Here is a 21300-nt window from a genome sequence, read left to right as displayed (position 1 = left end):
GGTGACTATTAGCACACCTCGTGAGGCTCTCTTATGCCTAGACACACACACACACACACACACACACCCTCACACACACACACACACACATTATGTTACATCTAAGCAATTCACTTTACAATGTTTTTTAGTTGTTAATATGCTGTTGTGGGTGATTTTACTTTAGATTAATAAAATTTAATTCTACTGCAATTTGTATCTGGTGTCCTTCCTATGGTTACAAAGTGAGATATAATGCTAATGACAAGTCCTATACATTGAATTTGAGAGTAAACAACTGTTTAAATGTAAAGCTGTATTTGTCTCTTCAACCCCGTTACCATCTTCAACCCTGTTATACTAGTCTCAACCCCGTCACACCTACATTTTCATATATTATTTTCTTAAAATGTTGAAAAAATAATTTAATGTTTGCTGATTTGTGTCTAAAATATTGAGCGCTATCATATGATCATTGATTTTGATTACAATTCTTAGTTAAACTAAATTTTTAATGAAAAATGACAAGATTGCTTTCACTTATTAGTTACATTTCAGGAGTAAAAATGTGTGAAAATCTTTTTTTTTGAATTATTAATGATTAATGTAAACATGTTAATTTATTTAGAAATACATTTTATGATAATATTCAGAGAGCCTCCAAAGTGTCCATAACGGGGTTGAAGAATTACAGTCTCCACATCTTGAAAATATGATCAATAATAAAAGAAAACTAATGCCTGAGATGGGAAAATGCATTTTTCTGATAGTTAAATATATCCTTAATGATGTGGGATATACATACAATACAAATAATACATTTTGGTAGAAAATGTGAAAATCAAGTCCAATTTTATCCATTCTCATGAAATGACTCTTACACTCTAAAAATTAAGGTCTTATGAGACAGGCATACAAGAACATACAAAGATCAAAGACTGTACGTTTGTAGTTTTATCTAACTTTTCAACATTGGAGCAATTCAAGAGATTATAGTTTGAATATACGTATCCTTTCAATACATTCTCATTTGATTCACCATCGATAGTAAAAAGCTTTTTTTAGCTTTCAGGGGAGCATGTCCGTATTTGTGTATTTCATTATTAATCTTAGCCTTTAAGGTCTTACAAGGTGGGAAAAATGTTAAATAGAAGCATTTGATCAACCCATACTGTCTTTTATTAAAAATGGACATTTTCCAATGAAGTTTTAAAATGATGGCTGTACATTTGAAATCATTTGTGGTTTCATCAGGTATGTAAATGTAGTCACTTTTTAAAATATACATTTATTAATTTTACATTTTAATAACAACTAACAGACTGAAGACATAACAGCTACACATTTAACACAGTACCTAAAAGAATAAAACAATTGTGCACATACCCTTAAAAAAAGAAAAATAAATCAATTTAAAAATAAAGAAAAATGAATCAATGGGCTGGCATTTAGTATACAATAAATGTACTATATGCATCAGTAGGCTGTGAACAGTTAAATGTGAACAATGGTCCTGATACAGTAGGCAAGAAATGGACCACAAGGATGTAGATTGTATGACACCATTTCCAAAACCCACCTTTAAAAAGATGGAGGAATTTGAGATTTCCTGTTAAAATTTGTCTCTTTGGCGATGTTCATACAGAGCATCAAATATTGCTAATTCAGCATGCGGACTAATATCTTTGCCATATTCTTTGGGAAACCCAAAAAGAATATCCGACCAATATCCTGCCAGTGTATGACAATGCCAGAAAATAAGGCGATCCTTGCAGAAGCTCACCTAAGTCGGACCCTGCGAAACCCCGTGGAGCGTCGGATGGTCACTCGCAGTGCCTAACACCAAGAGAGATAGGGTGTTCCCCCAAATCGCAAGGGGAATCCCGGTGACGAGTCAGCTGACCTCGTTTAAATGCAGCCCAGGGTAGACAACGCTACATGGTGTTTACTGCGCTCTTGAACGGACACCATTTTGTCTTAGAGCTGTGAACTCTGTCTTATTAAGGATTTTTCCGAAATTAGGATTACGGTATCTCCCGTTGGGACATGACAGCCATTTTCTATCATCATGCTCCTGGACTGATACATTGAAACCGGTGAGCCAAACTCATTTCTCCTGCACACACACACACACACACGTGTGTGTGATCACAACTGAGTCAATGGATTTTATATCTCATGTGCTGCATAATTGTGCGTAATCGTCCCCCCTACTTGGTCTTAGGGTGCATCTCTCACTTGTATAGTCAACATCCATGCAAGCGTGGTAAAAAGTTTCACATGACGCTCGATGATATTTGGTACTCATAAATCAAGGCATGCTCGTTTTTCAAAACATTCGAAAAAATACAAACGATAACAAAGTGCACTTGTGCAAATGTGCAAACTATAACAAACACAATACAATACACTGTAACAATGTAGCCCCGGCCAGTACACAGAGCTGAATTGAGGTGGGGCAAATAAATTGTCCATGAGATGTTAAATGCAGTAAAGATTTTGTGTTGTTATACAATAGTACTGGGTTGATAAACACACATACACACTTCACACAGCTGAACACGTCATATTTTTTGCACAATATTTACTGCTGAAAGAAAACGTTCTTATGCAAATAACAGCAGTAAATTTAATGCAAAAAATACGGTGTTCATCTGTGTTAAGTGTGTACAGTATGTGTGTTTATCAACCCAATAGTAATGTATTGATGAGTCGGATGGCTTGTCGGAACAAAGTGTTACATAGTCTGGATGTGAAGGCCTGAATGCTTGGATAACTTTTTTCAGATGGCAGGAGGGTGAAGAGTGTCCAGTATGTAAGGGGTGTGTATATTCAAGCGCAATGCTAGTGGCTTTGCGAATGCAGTGTGTGGTGTAGATTTCCATGATAGAGGGGGGAAAGACCCAGATGATCTTCTCAGCTGTCATTACAATTAAAGCCTTTTGTTGTAATTTTGATGAATATAAAACTCCTGAAAATAAAGTAACTCAAAGTATTAGAATATTTCACACTTTGAGTAAATTACTATTCTTACACACGCTAAAAAAAAATGCTGTTTTTTTTTTTTTTCATTTTTCTGGGTTATTTACAGAGAGTTGGGTAGTTTTTGTGTAACCCGGCTGCTGGGTTGAAGTTTGCTTGGCCCCTCCCCCAAATGTTACCGGTGTATTCAGCGGCTGTCAGCTTGGTGTCTTCACTTTTAAACGTTGATGACGGTTCATCCTCCTCCGGCATTTAAGTGAAAATGACGTTAAATACAAGGTCTGTATACACATGTTCACTCACCTATGAGTCAAATATTATCACTATATGTAATGTTGGATGTTTAGAAAGATTAATAACCTGATGCTTAGTTAAAGTAATATATTTTGTTGCATCAGTTGGATAAAGTGCGTCGGTCTCTTTAAAGGGTTAAGAATGGGATGACGTAGAGGGGTTGAACTGAAGTAAGTGCTGGGGAATGAAAAAGTGTTGTGTTAAGTTTTTTTGGTGATTAAAAAGAAGTAAAGAAGTTCAAGTACGAGTCGTTCTTACAGATATAATAATTGGCTCGAGGATGGCTGATGATTCCCCCACGTTGTCGCTAGCTTCACCGTCTCCATTCTTACCTCACCCTGGTGAACCTACGGTCCCGTGGGAGCAGTGGAAAATGGCATTTGAAACGTACCTGCTCGCAATGGGTTTTGATGTTGTTCCAACAAGGCGGAAAATGGCCATAGTCCTCCACTGTCTTGGCGCCGAAGGACAACGTGTTTTTCGCACACTTGGAGATGCGGACGATTACGCGGCTGCGATTACACTGTTAGACCGTCATTTTAAAAAAAACAGAGTCTCCTGCTGAAACGGCTGCAGTTCCGACAGCACAGTCAACGTGCCGGTGAGTCAATTGCTCAATATGTCGCTGATTTAAGAGGGCTGGCAAAACCGTGCTGTTTTGGTACGTCATCAAACGAGATGATACGAGATCAACTAATTAAGAAAACACACAATTCACTTGTGCGGAAGCGCCTGTTATTGGAAGATGATGATCTCACTTTAGAGAAAGCTGTAATTCTGGCCACTCAAGTTAAGTCTGCTGCGCAGTGTGCTGCTAAATTAAACACTGCACGTGAACTAAGTGTGAGCAGTGGGGGCGTGACCTAAGAATACACACACATTCACAGAGCAGAGGCAAATTTATTGTCAAACGCAGACATACAGCATGCACAACCTCAGATGCAGCGGCGGTGTGGAAATTGTGGCTCCACTAGACACTCATCACGTGCCCCTGACTGTCCTGCATAGGGACAAATATGTCGACGCTGTCGGAAGCCCAACCACTTTGCAAAATGTTGTCGATCTGCTCCAGTTCAAGCTCATCCACAATGAAACTCACATACGAGCCCCACAACCCCTGCCATTATTCATTCAATTAACTCCAATTCAGCCGGTTTCTCTACATGTGTGATTGATATACAGTATCGAATTCCCATATTCCCCTGCTCCGGGATACAGGGGCTAAAGTATTACTGCTCAATATGGCCACTTACTGTATGAGCGGTATTTGGCGCACTTGCCCCTCCAGCCGCCCCTCTGAATCTGTTTGGATATGGAAATTCTGAAATCGATGTTGTCGGACTTATACATGCGCCTGTCCAATATGGCAACAAGGCTCTGCCTGAAATCCCATTTCACATTACACACCATGGAAACAATATCCTTGGATTGGACCTATTTACGAGGCTGGATTTTTCTCTGTTGGACAATAAGGGGGCTCAGATTCTGAAGGTCAGTTGCCCTTGGCAGCAAAAGTGGCCAACACTGTTTACAGGCCTAGGGTGCTTAGCTGCATTCACTCATCAACCTCTCTTAGATTCCACGGTTAAACCAGTCGTTCAGCCGCTTCGCCGCATTCCGTTAGCGCTGCGTGAAGAAGTCACTGCAGAACTTAACAGGCTGTTAGCAGAGGGCATCATCGAACCTGTGAATGCCTCCCCATGGGTGTCTAATTTGACAGTGTAGCAAAGCAATAATACCAGATCGATACACTTTGCCATCAATCGAAGAACTGACTACACACTTTCATGACTCAACGATTTTTTCTAAATCCCCTACAGCCCCTAGCTGTTTCAAAAAATTATGTCTACCTTACTGGCTGGCGTTCCTGGCACTGCCATCTATCTGGATGATGTTATTGTCCATGCCCCGAATGCAGCGATTCACGAACAGCGCTTAAAGGCTACTTTTGCTGCTCAGTTGACATAACCTGACACTTAAAATGTATATTTGCAGTACCAGAGGTTGACTTTGTTGGCTTTCATGTTTCAGCTGAGGGCCTTTCACCATTGCACTCCAATATTGAAGCTATACACCAGGTACCAGAACCTTCATCCGCAGTACAAGTGGCTTCATTCTTGGGGATAACTACATACTATATGCGCTTTCTACCTCAATACTCCAAAATTACATACCCCCTCCGCCAGCTGCTAAAAAAGGATGCGCCTTGGGCCTGGTCATCGGCCTGGTCGAACGCAGTGCGCACACTTAAGGAACTGTTGACAGGCCCCCCTGTCTTAGCCCATTTTAGTCTGGACTGCCCCACGCTGGTCACTTGTGATGCTTCAGATACCGCGACTGGCGCTGTCCTCTCACAACTCCAGAATGGTGTCGAACGGCCTGTGGCTTTTGCTTCTCGTGCGTTTACCCCAACGGAACAAAAGTACTCAACGGTGAGAGGGAGGCTCTAGCTTGTGTCTGGGCCTGCGAACGCTGGCATATCTATCTTTATGGTCAGAAATTCACCCTCCGAACCGACCATCAAGCCCTTAGTGCGCTTATGTCTCCTTCTGGGTCGGGTCACAGACCACTGCGCATGTACCGTTGGACTGATCGCCTTCAACAGTATGATTTTACCATACAGAATACATCAGGCAAAGATAATGTAGTGGCTGATCTGCTGTCCCGTTCTGTGTCATCGCCTATTACCCCCTGTCAGGGGCCTGAGGACAGGGACCTTATTCAATTAGTGCATGCGCCTCTGATAGCTTTCGTGTCCTTGGAAGAACTTACAGAGGAGTCAGCTGCTGATCCCACCCTTTCTATGGTTCGCGAGTATGTCCTGAATGGCTGGCCAGCCCAATTTACGACAGATATTCAGCCATACACTTGAGTGAAACACGAGTTGTCATGTTGGAATGACACATGCTTGGCCCGTGGACACTGTGCCGTTATTCCTTCTAAACTCAGGGGACGAGTGCTGGCTATGGCACATGAGGGCCATCTCGGCATAGTTAAACTGAAGCAACGCTGTAGGGATCTCGTATGGTGGCCAGGGCTGGACAAAGACATCGAACAACTTGTTCGAGACTGCGTTCCATGTCTTGTAAGTGGAAAAATGGGCCCAACACCTCCACCACAACTGGGGTTCCTCGGTAATTACAGGCTCTGGAACAATGCAGACTACTTGGGGCGGTTGATGTGTGCTTTAAGGCATTTTATATTTTTGACATCAACTATCCAAAAAAGTGTGCTCCTGTACAGGACTTTTTGTTATGATGCAATGAAATTGCAAGGCCTACTTGAAAAGTCATTGACAGTGTTTGTATGTTAAAATGGGACCAGGGCTGGATAGTTTTGTTCTGCGGAAAAGATATCTGAAGTCAAAGAGAGATCCTGCTCTGTAGAAGCTGCCTCAGCCTATTTGTGTTATTACTCCATTCTGCCATATTAGTATATACCTAGTAATGATGCTGTTGATTATCTGCTCTTGTGCTTTTAAAAAATAAATGTTTTTTCTATGAACATTTAATAGGATGTTGTATATTGCATACATGTATGGTTGAAGTTTTTTTGTAATAGACCAGTATATCAAAGTAATTTAACAGTGTTTAATAGACATTGGGGTTTTTTTCTGATTCACTGTAAAACATGAAAGGTTGTTATTATTATTTGTGAGGTAGAATTAACCCAACATTCCTGTTAAAATGAACCAACATCTGGGTAGAACATTTGACCAATTTATAACCCAGCATTATAGTTAAATATAACCCAGCATTTGGGTTGAATATTTAACCCATTTTGCTGGGTTATGTAGTTAGTCCAACCAACCCAGACTGGGTGGTTTTTAACCCAGTATTTTTTAGGGTGCAGTATAAATGCTGTGTATCCCTCGGTCTAGTTCAGTACACGCATGGTGAAGGCTGATGACTTAACAGTTGTCCAGAAGTTGATCATCAACACCCTCCACAAGAAAGGTAATCCGATGGCGGTGCTAAATTGAAACATATTCATGGAAATTTTATTAAAAGGTAAAATTGTGGTAGGAAATGGCGTACAAGCTACAGGGACGACAACAGCATTAAGGTCTATTGTCAAGCAAAGCTAAGTCAAGACTTTAGAAGGGCTACAAAAGAAGAGGATTGATGCTGGAGTCAGTTTATCAAGAGGCATCAGGCATACATCTAGTTTCCTAAAGCATAATAAACATAATAATCAAGACAAAGGCTTAATTTTTTTTTATTTTACATATAACGGACATATAACGTAAATTAAATTACAAATGAAAATTAACCGTTTCATTATACTTTTTCTCTCTCTCCCTGTACAGTATATACACTGCACCTACTTAATGATGAGCAGTTCAGGTGGATACATAAATATAATAATTAGAAAAAAATTTAGCCTATTCTTCCTGGCAGAACTGTTTTAGCTCTTTTTGTTGTGGACTTCCTCCAGTGTTTTGGACCAGAGCAGACATTCTCACATTATCCTGAAGCATTCAATTGATACACTTGGGAATTCATGTTCCCCTCAATAAGATAGCCAGACCCTGATGCAGCAAAGCAGGCCAAAATAATGATGTTTCCTCCACCATACTTTACGGTTGGGATGATACGGTTCTCATGATGATATGCTGTACCCTTTTTATGCCAGATGTAGTGTTGCATGTTCTTTCCAAATAGTTCAATCTTAGTTTCATCAGTCCACAAATAATTTTGCCAATACTGTGGAGTGTCAATGTGCACGTTAGCAAACTTCAGGCGTGCAGCAATGTTTTTTTTTGTAAATCTAAGAAACAAACATGTAACTCATGCAACATTAAAAAAAAATAGAGAACATTAAAAAAAAAATTATAAATCCTACACAAGTTTAGCACAGGACTAAACGGTTTTACCTGGAAAAACATAGACATGACTGGATTAAAAGTATAAGAAAGAGTACTTTCCTGAGAAGTTGTGCACTAAAAGGATAATGATAAAAAAACAGTGTACTATGTTGTTTTCGGCAAGCTGTCTATGTATTTCTGCACCTCTTCTACAGAGCGTAGCCACTTCTTTTGTCCGGTATTTTGACACCCTACTTGTTGCATGTTTAACTTACTGTAGACTCTTGAAAACAGATGTTAGCCAGTTCCGGTGATGCCCTCAAATTATTGGCTGTCACTCAAGGTTGTTTCTTTAAGTCATTAAAGAGTCCTTGTTTTGCTCTTGGGGTCGTTTTGACTGGTAGCTCTAGTTCACCCCTCCGAACTCTTTTGTTTAAAAAGCTGCAGGTATGCTAACAGCTGACTCCATTTACATTGGTCCAGAGGTGTGGACTCGGGTCATGTGACTTGGACTCGAGTCAGACTCGAGTCATGAATTTGATGACTTTAGACTCGACTTGACAAAATATAAAAAGACTTGCAACTCGACTTGGACTTTAACATAAATAACTCGGACTTGCACTTGGAAAAAGCCCTACTTCCCATAAAAAGCCCAAAGATAAAAAGTATGTTAACACGGTCCGCTCTATCTCTGTTTATGTGTCTGTGCGCGTGTGTGTGACAGAAAGCACGCGCGCATTCGGCACGACATCCAATCAAAGTACCGTAGATTCTTTTGATTCGACAGCGTCCAACACGTGACAACAACGTGCACGCGCCAGTTCGCGAAATGATACCGAAGGTAGTTTCGTTTGGCTATAAAAAATTGACTATATGCGCGGACCACTGAGCTTCTACGGAACGCAGTAAAGGCCAAAAAGGAAATTGTTAGCGTTTTTTAATCCCCTGACGAACTCTAGCCATCATGTCAGTACATGCGTTGTATTGTTTATATTTAATCACTGGTATACACTATCCATGATTTGCTGATTTCTTTCATATGCAGTTTGGGTTTATTCAAATAATGTGACCTAGTGAATTGACATCACGCGGATAAAATGCTAATTATCTCGCATAATAATAATAATAATAATAATAATAATAATAATAATTATTATTATTATTATTATTATTATATATTTAATTATAATAATCCTTATTATTAATATTATAATATATACTATTTAAGTAGAATATAAATAATAATATTAATATTTATTATTATTAATTTATATATAATAATTATTATGATTACTATTATTATTATTAATGTCTTGAGACTGTATCTGACGGGTCTCTATTTTGGCATTATGGTTTTCCTGAAAAGGCATATTTGATTTGAGATATCAACAAAATACTGACATGTTTACAGCCTACAAGTGACTCAGCCGAGGTTCATCATTCTAAACATGTCCAAGATAACAAGGGAAACACATCCTGTTGGACACTAACTGTCCTTTTTATTCTTTACCGCGCTCTGTAGAACTTCAGTTGTCCGCGCATAACCCTTCGCGGGCGAGCCTTTTCCTAAATGCGCGTTCCCTGTGGCCTTTTCACGGGGGTGGGGCTAAAAAAAACGCATCCTGATGGGGCAACCAACTTCGACACAGCACCGGATTGTTTGTATGAGGTAGTCTACGTAAGTGTATCACATATTTTTTTCCCACTAGCACTATGAGGTTTTTATGGCTGTTCTCAATAAAAACATGAAAGATCAGACCACATTTTATCACAAAGCAGAAAACCATGAAATTCCAAAAGGTTCACATACTTTTTCTTGCCACTGTATATATAGACTACTGTTAAAATATATATTTTTTGGTCAAATCAGCGCTAATCAGCTAGGTATTTGTTATTCATTTTACCTGACAGTGGTCATAATGTTATGGCTGATCAATGTACAGTACATGTATTGAAAGGTCTGTACATGTATTGAAAGGTATGTACCAGTGTTTTACGGTACACTGCTCCTCCAACACCCAACGCCCTTTCTGTTTGCTAAAAAAAAACTACTGTAACTCCTCCCTTTCCCTTTCTCTTTTTATCATCTGTAAAAAGAAGAAGTAAAGATGACTAGTTCCTAATCCTGCACTCATCCATGTTTTTCTAACTCAAAGACCCGCCAAAAATAAGTAAGTACCGTAATTGTAAGTAATTTGATATAGAAATATAAGACTGTCTAGTTTATATCCGGTTTTGTGTAAGACCCGCACAGCATAGTGAGGAACGTTTGGGTAAGGCTGCACAACTTCGCTTATCTTAAATGTTTTTATATATATATAATAAATCTGAATTATTTCACTCGCTATTCGTATAAGACCTTAAAACTTTATGAAACTAAGATTAGATGTGAACACTGTGAGCTGTTACATTTGTCTGCAAGTCGTTGCAAACACAGTCTAAAAAGCGAAGGAAGTACAAGCGATGAAGTTCACTGCCCAGTCAGTACGCAAATATATAATAAATTACGGAAACCATGATATCGCATCTGTTTTCTACGTATATGGATGAGTGCGTCGATCGCGCGGGCGCCGCTGACAAAGAGTTTATGTTTATGTTACCGCGCATGCGGACGTATTGCCCTTCCTCAATATTAATTAGTTTGTTCTATTCCATCTGTGTTCTGAAACACAACCCCGATGTTCCGGGAAATTCAGTGTCCCTGTTTCCCCGGTCAAATCATGACATCACTCGCTACCGCTGAGAAGGCGAACGAGGATTTTAACAGTTTTTCTCTCGATTTAAAGTCTTTTTACGAACTTTGTGAATTAAACATATAATGTATGCAAAATAATCGAGTGTCTTTTCGCTTTTTTTTTATATTTAAAGATAATTCAGACCTTTTAAACCGCTGCAAAAGACTGGGCAAGTACTGACATCACGACTACTTTTATTTCACGTACAGTAGCTGTGTGATGATAGATGTGATATTGATTTATTTAAAAAATCTATCTATCTATCTATCTTAGCACTCGCATATGATGGGGAAACACGATATTCTGAAGTCCATGATATACTGTATGGATATCCTTGATAAAGCAGAATTACATAATTGGCACAGCACATATTATAATAGCATTTTTACATTTAATGTGTTTGAATTGGTTCTTTTTCTTTAATTTCACAGAGTATGGAAACTTGAAGTTTATTACAAATGTTAACTAGGTGAATTGATTTCCAAGAGTCTCTTGTTAAAAATACAGTTAAAAAAAAAAAACATCTCGCTGTATTACCTTTGCACACATGTTTCTAAGGCAATTTTAGACATCCCTGATACTTTCACAGTCAGTATGGAGGGGGAAACAGATTTTCCTGATCCCCAAGTAAATAAGTTCCCCACACTTCAATTCGAAAGGCAGTGCTTTTGAAACATTATTTTATTGTGTGTATGTATATGTGTATATATGCACACACATGTATATATTGTATGGTTGTGTGTTGGGGGTATCTTTTCAAAAGGCTTTTCAAAATGTTATCTGTAGTACAAATGTTATACAGTGGGGCAAAAAAGTATTCAGTCAGCCACCAATTGTGCAAGTTCTCCCACATAAAAAGATGAGAGAGGCCTGTAATTTTCATCATAGGTATACCTCAACTATGAGACACAAAATAAGAAAAATAATCCAGAAAATCAAATTGTATGATTTTTAACCCCCCTTGCTCTTTTCTGGTTTATCCATTGTTATAGATGGACTCATCTCAAACTCCGGCCAAACTCTAAATAGCAGATTTTGTCAAGGGGAGATGAAGGCTCGCCAGGAGGGAGGCAGGGCGTGGCCTGAGATTTCATTGGACTAGCCCAATGTCCTTTAAGACAGTCAATCAATGGGCTGCGATTCGTGTCTCAGACACTCTACCGTTGCGGTAATAAATTAATTTGCCTAATAAACTTTTTAAAAGATATTAAATTATGACTGACAGCCCCAGCCCAAAAATGTGCGTCGGCCCGGCGGGCCTTCCCTGGCATGCCCTATGGTCAGTCCAGGCCTGCACACACAATAAAATAATGTTTCAAAAGCACTGTCTTTTAAATTGAATTGGGCATCAGGAAAATATGTTTCCCCCTCCCTACTGGCTGTGGAAGTATCAGGGATGTCTGAAACTGACTCAGAGACATGTGTTCCCATAGCAAAGATAAAATAGTGATCAGAATGTTTTAAAAACATTGTCTTTTAAATTGAAGTATGGGAAACATATTTTCCTGATCATCAGGAAAATTCGTTTCCTCCTCCATACTGGCTTTGGAAGTATCATGGATGTCTGAAATTGCCTCAGAGACATGTGTACATGAGGCGAAGGTAACACAATGCACAGAAGGTTTTTTTAAAAACACTGTCTTTCAATTAAAGTGGGGGAAACGTATTTTCCTGGGCAACCGAAAAATTGGTTTCCCTCCTCCTACTGAGGACATGTGTGCAAAGGTAATACAGTGAGATGATGTTTTTTTTTTTTCTTGGAAATCAATTCACCTAGTTAACATTTGTAATAGAAATGCTATTATAATACATGCTGTGCCAATTATGTAATTAATTGATTAATTATTTGATTCCGCGCCTGTGTCCCGCCACCGTTTTAAACTCCTTAAATCTTACCCACTATTGGTAAAACATCTCTGTAATTTTACTTCTCTTAAACATGTCCGAATCTGTGAAAAAAAACTTACCTGAGAAGCTTCTTATCGCTAAGTTCTTAAGTTGTACCTTAACCTCTCTTTTAACGTTATGGCGCATTTCCCGAAACTTTCGTACGCTAAGTATCTCTTAGGTAAGTCACACGTTTGTAAGGTTGGTCTGGACCAACCTTAACTCATTCTTAGCGTAGTTTCAGCTCAAGACACTAGTTGCCACCACTGAGCAGCAGTCTTTAAAAATCAACGGTGTATGGAAGCACATTATGGCACGTTATCAAAGTCGTATAAATGATTGAATATACTGTAGGCTTGTTTAAGAATAAAATAAAATTCTTAAACAGCCCTACAGTCCTACAGTATATTCAATCATTTATACGACTTTGATAACGTGCCATAATGTGCTTCCATACACCGCTGATTTTAAGGTTACATAAAAATATTAGCAACAGTTTGGTGATTTTAGTTATATATTTGTCTATCACAGCATGCTATTGATAAGTTAACCCATGTCGAAATAAACGTTATTAAAAGAATTTAGTGCCAAGTTTAATTTGCATAGAAAGTGCCGTCTTTCTTAACGCTGTCATGAAAAAGGAGTAAAAAATCGATTTCTGAGCAACCGATATCAGCTAATTCAGGACTTTAACTGTAGACAGCGCCTTGTAACGTCGGATGTAAGAGGCAGCGACTTAAGAAGACTCCTAAGAGACACTTCAAAAGTTATCACTTTACGTAAGATATATCTTAAGAGTCTTCTTAGCTCCCGAATAGTGTGCGTTATCGAGAAACCGGGCCCTGGCATTTTGGTGCCAGTGGTTTAAAAGAGTGGCGGGGCGCATGCGCCGAATCGATTCCTCTTTCCTCAGATAGTAATGCCTGTGCATGTGGCCTTGATGACGTATTTTTGACAGTGTTTATCTCACAGCATTCGTGGGTGTAATTTTACAATTCGTCCGTGAAACAGAGGAGTTGTAAAAACGTGTTTTGTGTCTGTAAACGGTCAGAGTCGTATATTTCAGTATATTTCGAGTATATTTCGAGTTGTATTGTAAGAACACAAAATCTCGTATCTGTAGCTGTTGTGGCCGTAGATTTTGGAATCCAACTCAGACAAAAGACAGAATTACACATGAATATTTTTTGTGCCAAAGATAGCAGTTAAAGGATTCGCACAGACATCTTTACAGAATATTTTGGAATGAGATAGAAATATGTTTGATCAAAATACAGATAATTTGGGACACAACCAAAACATATGGGCCAATGTAGCAGGGGACTGCTTGCATCTCACACAGGTAGGTTCTACCGAGGCATACATCTTTGCTAGTTTGGCTTTGGAGAAATGAAGTCTATGTTCCACTTTAAATTGGTTAAGGCTGTGTCTAGTGCAAATAGAAGATCCATGGATCCTATATATAGCCTAATCCTAATCCGCATCTGTCAACGTAACCTTGAGATCCCGTTGCCAGGAGTCTCTTTGTATATTACTAGAGACGGATAGTACTGACGCAATTTTAGTGTATAAACCAGAAATATTTCCTCTTTGGTCCGGGTCGTCAGAAAGGAGCTGATCAATAGGATTTTTTTCAGGTAGTGCTGGAAAAGAGGGAAAGTTCTTGCGTACGAAATCTCGCACCTGTAAATACCTGAAAAAGTGTGTTTTGGAAATATTAAACCTGGATTCTAATTGAGTGAAGGATAGGAAACATTCATCCATAAAGAGGTCTTTAAATGTTAAAATACCTTTTTCTTGCCTATTAGGAATGCTTGGTCATTTAATGGCTGAGTAAATCGATGATTATTGGCAGTTGGGGTAAGTACTGATGCTCTCTGCCAGCCAAAGAATTTGCGGATCTGATTCCAAATTTGAATAAAGTTCCATACTACTGGGTGTAGGGATTGGGAGTCTAGACCTAACGGCAAAGGTGCAAACAGGAGAGCTGGGAGCAAAGAGGAGAGACAGGCAGCTGATTCTATCTGAACCCAATCTGGTGCCTGGTTAGTGTAAAGTGAATTCTGCCAGTACTTCAGAGCCCTCAAGTTACAGGCCCAGTAATAAAATTCAAAATTTGGTAGCGCCATTCCCCCATCCTCTTTAGGTTTTTGGAGATATTGTAGACGTATTCTGGGAGGTTTCTTGTTCCAGATATAAGACAAAATTGTTTTATTTAAATGGGAGAAAAAAGATTTCTTAATATAGATAGGTATAGTTTGAAATAAATACGAGAATTTAAGCGTATTCATCTTAATAATATTGATCCTACCCACAAAAGAGGTGGTCGATTTTCACATGCACAGCCCATGATGCACTCGTAAATTTTAAACATTCCAAAAAATTTACACAGTTGTACATATTAATTACATACTAATAATTTTACATGTTAATTACATATTAATAATTTACCTCAACAGAACATATGAGGATCAAAGGCATCAATGGCACAACTTTCTGTTCCTGTTGGAAATTCTGTTCAAATTCCTCTTCTGGTTCCTATACAAGTTGAGCCAAGGATAACAAATCCATATATACAATTCCTTATTGATGGCAAACTAAAAAAATTTAAAAAATTAGTTAAAGGGATAAATATAAATGGACTGTACCCTTGTGCAGTGTGGAATGATGATGTTACTCTACTGACAGCAGCAGCTGCATGTGGCATTGAAGAGATTTGTAACTTTTTACTGAGAGAAAATGCGGATCCCAACATAGTATCCACAAATGGCCTAACATCTCTGCACTATGCTACAAGTACACCTGGAATTCCACTGACTATTGTTAGAAGATTAATTGCTGCAAAAGCTAATCCAAATGGTCATCAACAACAAACGTTTACACCATTACAGTTCGCTGCCCACAACGACAGAGCGGACATGTTCAAAGCACTTACAGATGCTGGTGCTGATCCTCAAAAGAATTATGGGATTAATCCTAATTTAGATAAAAAAGTAGAGGAACTTTTTAATAAGTTACCTTCAGGAAACGAAGCTGTAGAAAAGTGTAAAATGTTTTTCATTTTTACTGCTGCTGTTGCCGAAAAATCCCAGCCAGAGGTTTTTAACTTATATAGGGAAAATTTTCTAGAGGAACATCCTTTTAACCATCTTGCGCTTTTTGAAATATATTTTAATGTTGTGGGCAAATTAGCAGAACAGTATCGTCAATCTAGCATTGGGTGGTTGAAAGACTCCAATAAAACAGACATCTACATCAATGGATTTATCGAACGCTTCCCCAGAATTGCTATTGAACATAGGATAAGGGCACTGAACACCTTACATGCTGTAATGTGCATGATGAGAGAAATATCCCCTCAAATATTTAATGCGATTGTACCCATTCTGAAAAACTGTTTACAGCCCACAAATGGAATCGAGGGAATCGTGTTCAATCCCATAATACTTAGTACTCTCTGTGTAGGTATGGACAAGTCGTCAAAGCAAAAATCCACTGATGATCTTAACTCTGCTGTTCTTGAAGAGTTATGCAACGCACTTATGCCTTTCACTGATCCCAACTGCCCAGTTGATACCAGCATTTGTGCTTACCGTTTGTTTGCTGGTCTATATGAGTTTGTCCCAGAGCACATTCATACATGTGGATTAACTTCAGTGCCTGAGAGGGTTCTTTTTAATGTAGATATAGGAACAGATGATGTAATTAAAGAGAAACTGCAAAGACTGGACACAAATCTCAGAAAACCCCAAAGCACAAGGGCTGTAGATAGGTCAAGTGAAGCAGGTGAAAACATCACATCAAAGAAGAAGAAAGATAATCAACAAGAGACAAGTTTAAAAGAAGATGCTGTACAAGAATCAAATCTTGATTTGGACATTGCAAAGACTTCAGTTGAGGAGTCAGTTTCCACTGTGCGTCCATGTGCAGTGCACACTGAGGGTTTGCCAACGAAAAGAAACTGGTTTCCAGTCAGCAAACGTTGGAAGCCCAAGCTAGAGAAACTTGCTAGCGTCGACGCAAGTATGGTTTATCGCCTGGGGAACCTCACAATCGGCAATAGCCCTGAATTTGAGATAGCTAAAGGAAGTGATGGAACACGGGTTTTCCTTGGCCTGAAAGATGATGGCACTGAAGTAGCTGTCAAACGAATGTACAGGTCAGAATATCAAGACCTCAAAAATGAGGAAAAATGTCTACGGATTCCGCAACTGGGAAGAGATTGTATTATTCAATATGTGGACTTTGCAGAGGATGACACGTTTGGATATCTTGTGCTTCAACTTTGTGAATACACCTTGGAGGAATACATCCAAGACCATTTGCCAGAAGACAGTTTTCAGCAGCAACAGGTCCTGAAGAATATTGTAAAAGAAGTGCTCTGTAGCCTGAAAGTTCTTCACCGCCAAGATACCAAAGTGCTACATCGAGACATCAAACCTCAAAATGTTTTGATTGGTGAGAATAATATTAATTATCAGTAACATCAGTAATTATTCATATAATTATAATATATTATTTGGTGGATAATTCTTCAGTTGATGTTTAACTGTAGCACATTAATGTTTTTTATTATGATTATTTAACAGATATAAATGGAAAGGCAAAATTAGCTGATCTTGGCATAAGTCGAAGACTGAAGCTGGAGGAAACGACTTGTCGCACTGCTGCTGCTGGAACGAAGTACTGGAAAGCCAGAGAGACTCTTGAAGAGGACAGTAACACTGGCTACAAGAGGAGTTCTGATATTCAGGTGCTGTGTATTAAATATTTATATAAAATAATCATCTATAGTTTTTAATGTTATTTGGTATGTATTTGGTTTTAATTGTTATTTTTTTAGGTTGCGGGAATGTTGGTGTATTACATCCTCTCTCGTGGACACCATCCATTTGGCACAGGTCCCCGATGTGAGGCTAATATTCTTGATGGGAAGTACTCCTTGAAACACCTGGAAGATGAGATGGCAAAGGACTTAGTGGAGCGGATGATCAGCCATGAGCCAAAAGACAGACCCACTATAGAGCAGACCCTTTACCACCCATTCTTTTGGACAGATGCATGGTAAGACATAACTAACAAAACACTAATTAAATTACAAATATTACATTGCATTAAAAATAACATTACCTAAAATGTTTTTAAAAAATTTACCACACTTAATTGCCCATAGTTATGAGAATGAGTGTTTATTATGAGTGTGTATGAAACCCTGTAAAGTGGTAAATTCATCTGCTTTCTTCCCAGTGTTTTGGGGATTACTGTAGCTCTGTGTCCACCATGACTGTTACCTTGGTTGTCTTCTCAAAAGTTTCTACATTTAAAAACGTACCATAAAAAGCAGTAAAAAGTAATTAATAAAACTAATAAAGGGGGAATAATTGGTGTGACAACACTTTGCATAGTATATAAGTAATGACATATCAGATTAATTATAAATAAAATTGTTAGTATATGATAATTGTTCAATAAAAAGAATTACCCCAAAAATATAATATAATATAATATAATATAATATAATATAATATAATATAATATAATATAATATAATATAATTTTTTAGGAAGCTGAACTACTTAAAAAAGCTGGGGAATGAAAAGGATGTGGAAAACTGCCGCAATGCTGACCCGGACCTCCTCTCCGCTATAGAGGGTTTAACAGCAGGGAAAAGCTTCTCAGACTGGAAATCAAAAGTGAGTCCAATCAGATTTCACTTTTTAATACTAATTTATATCTCTCAGTTATGTTACATGCGGGCAATAATGATGTGCCACTGTGCTTTATTTAACATATTTTAATTGTATTTTAATAGTCTCATTATGGTCATGAAATCTGTGCATTAGTCTTATCAAAACTAATTTTGAAACAGTAAATTTGGTGGTTCAACAGTGTTTGAAAAAGAGATATAACATTTACAAACATGTTTAAGCTTTGTTTATTATGAGAGATTCTATTATACACTAGCCTGCATCAGTGATCTCACCATGTAAATGAGATTTATAATACTAACACAGAATACTTTGTTGTGTATTGTAAAGTATTTAGTTTTCTAAAACACTTTACAGTTGCCCTCTGAGCTTGTGCAAAAACTGGATGGTAAGAAAAAGGCCTACCCGGAGAACACACTCGGCCTGCTGCGCTTCATAAGGAATCTACATGAGCATCAGTGAGTTGTATAAAGGATAGCCAATACTGATATGATTTGTTTTGTTCTGTGTTTAATTCATTTTTTTCTGTTAAAACAGCCAATGTGATGCCAAGGAGATACATTTGATGGCAATATTCCCTGACCTTTTTGGAAATGCTTACAAATTTGCTGAAAAGAGAGGATGGAACACCAGTGCAAATGTTACAGAATGGCTTCAGGCACTTCCACCAATTTGGACATAACTGTACAGCATGTACAGTAGCAAACATTAATTACTTTTTGTAGGAGACATTTTATAGGTTGGCTTTAATTGTGTGATACATTTTGTTAAAAGCGTCTTTTCAATAGGGCATTTTTCAAAAATTCATGGAAAACTTTTTTATGTCATAAGCTCATATTTTATATTCAAGATTTCCTGTTTAAAACTTTTTTTATTATTTTGTGATATCATATTGTTTAAATTGTTGAAAAAAAAACACCTCTGAATTTTAAAACCGCAAATTAAAATTCTCAACTGAGAATCTTTATTAATTCTTTTTTATTATATTTTATTTTATTTCCTTTATTATTCTTTTTAATTTTCATTATGATATATGACATCACAAGCATTTTTATGTCAGATGAAATTAATGAATCATCACAACTAATGAAATAAAGGGCCAATAATTCAAATACCAAATTCCCACAAGAAAAAATTAATGTACACATCACAAAAATATTAAATATTATAAGATATACAAACTATCAAATAATAAACAACCATATCTAATAATGAAAATGCAATCATAAAATAAAAATTGTTCATACTCAATAATAAAAATCCAAACAGTGGCACAGTGGTAAAGTGCTCGCCCTATCATCCGGAGATCGCTGGTTTGATCCCTGGGTGATGCTGTTACCTCTCACAGCCGGAGGTCTAGAGAGAGCTGATTGGCCGAGCTCTCTCAAAGGGGAGGGATAAGAGGTACTTTGTGCTCCCACATTAATCACGGCTCTACAGCCAATCAAGGGCGTCTGTGAGCTCGCGCACGCGGAAGGAGCAGCTAGCGCTTCCTCCGAGTGTGTTACTCCGCCCCTAATGGTCCGTGAGCAAGCAGTTTGAAAAGATGCGGTCGGCTGACGTCACGCGGTTTGGAGGAAACACGTCATAGTCTTCGGCCCTCCCGGCTGAGTGGTCGTAGAAGCCTTAATGTGGGAGCCCCCTAGTGACGGGGAGGAATTGGCTACGACTAAATTAGGGAGAAAATCTGGGAAAAAATCAAAAAAAAAAAAAAAGAAAAGAAAATCCAAACATCGGTTAACAAATACACATTGCAATTAATGAAGTACTACAAATCAACAGGTTGATTCACAAGCCTGTACACATACAATAAAATAAAGAGCACAGAGGATAAATAATTAAATGTCAGGCAATGAAAAACAAAAAACAAAAGAACTAAATTCATTAACCTGAGAGCATCACTCTTTTCTATTTTAAGGTCTATGTGAAGCTTTCGCCACACACAATTTTGTTCATGATTATTTTTAATATTATATACAGAGTCAGCCAAAAAAATGCATACACACTTCAGGAAAAGAAAAACTTGTATAAATATTTGAATACTTACTTTATTGCAACACATTATACATTAAGATATATGATAATAATAATATGAAAATATTATTAATATTATATTAATATAATATACTTCATAATATTTATTTTTTCATGAATAAGCCATCAGTACAGTATGTATCTGACAAAGGTGGAAATGGTCATTAATATAGTAAATTATTAGAGTTGTGGGTGAGTGTGTGTGTGCAAATGTGTATATTCATGAATACACAGCAAAAGCAGAGGGAGGGAGTGAGGGAGGCAAGAGAAAGCTTTTTCTGAGCTACCATGTGATATAAATTCATGAGTTACTATGCTGTTATTGGGTGCCGCCCTACCATATTATTTCTCTTACTAGTGTAAGTGAGAAAAAGAGTTTGTAGAAATAGTTAAAAGGTTAAAGATAAAAATAAGCTGTTAAGCATTAATTTAATCAGTGATATTATTATTTCAGGTTGAAGCCAACTTTCATGTCTGCCTGTCTTTCTGTATGCCAGAACTCTCTTTCTAACATATTAATACAAATAAAATAAAATTTTGTAAGGTTGTGTATCTTACGCCTTGTTGTGTATCTTATGCATTAAGTTGTACAGTGGAACCCTGGATTACGAGCATAATTTGTTCTGAAAGTGGGCTCTTATTCCAAAACACTTGTAAACCAAATTTAATTTTTTCATAAGAAATAATGGAAACTTAAATTATTCATTCTACAGCCCAAAAAAATAAATACCTAAAAATAATAAATATAAAATATTAAGTAAAAATAAAACAAATGAACCTGCACTTTACCTTAATAAATAAAATCCCGGTGTTCTATCGATTTTTGCTGCCTTGTCAAAAAATGCTACCGTAGCACAAATCGATAGCAGAGTCT

At 37.7% G+C, this 21300-nt stretch overlaps 1 protein-coding gene across 2 annotated transcripts in view; it reads left to right on the top strand.

The window, feature by feature from the left end:
- The window catches only part of LOC128519237 (uncharacterized), a 42732-nt gene extending 23408 nt beyond the window's left edge, over positions 1–19324 (top strand). The window contains exons 1-7 of one of the 2 annotated variants that reach the window (XM_053492905.1): positions 10159–10233; positions 15144–17142; positions 17274–17437; positions 17528–17748; positions 18248–18377; positions 18750–18850; positions 18930–19324. In XM_053492905.1, coding sequence (XP_053348880.1) covers positions 15168–17142; positions 17274–17437; positions 17528–17748; positions 18248–18377; positions 18750–18850; positions 18930–19074 — 2736 coding nt within the window. In that variant the 5' untranslated portion in view covers positions 10159–10233; positions 15144–15167 and the 3' untranslated portion in view covers positions 19075–19324. Of the gene's footprint in view, positions 1–10158; positions 10234–15143; positions 17143–17273; positions 17438–17527; positions 17749–18247; positions 18378–18749; positions 18851–18929 lie in introns of those variants that run through there. The other variant, XM_053492895.1, reaches the window with a different exon arrangement.
- The last annotated feature ends 1976 nt before the right edge of the window (positions 19325–21300 follow it).

This window comes from Clarias gariepinus, chromosome 1 (assembly GCF_024256425.1).
Source record: "Clarias gariepinus isolate MV-2021 ecotype Netherlands chromosome 1, CGAR_prim_01v2, whole genome shotgun sequence".
Classification (NCBI taxonomy): domain Eukaryota; kingdom Metazoa; phylum Chordata; class Actinopteri; order Siluriformes; family Clariidae; genus Clarias; species Clarias gariepinus.
This window is presented reverse-complemented; position numbering and strand designations above follow the sequence as displayed.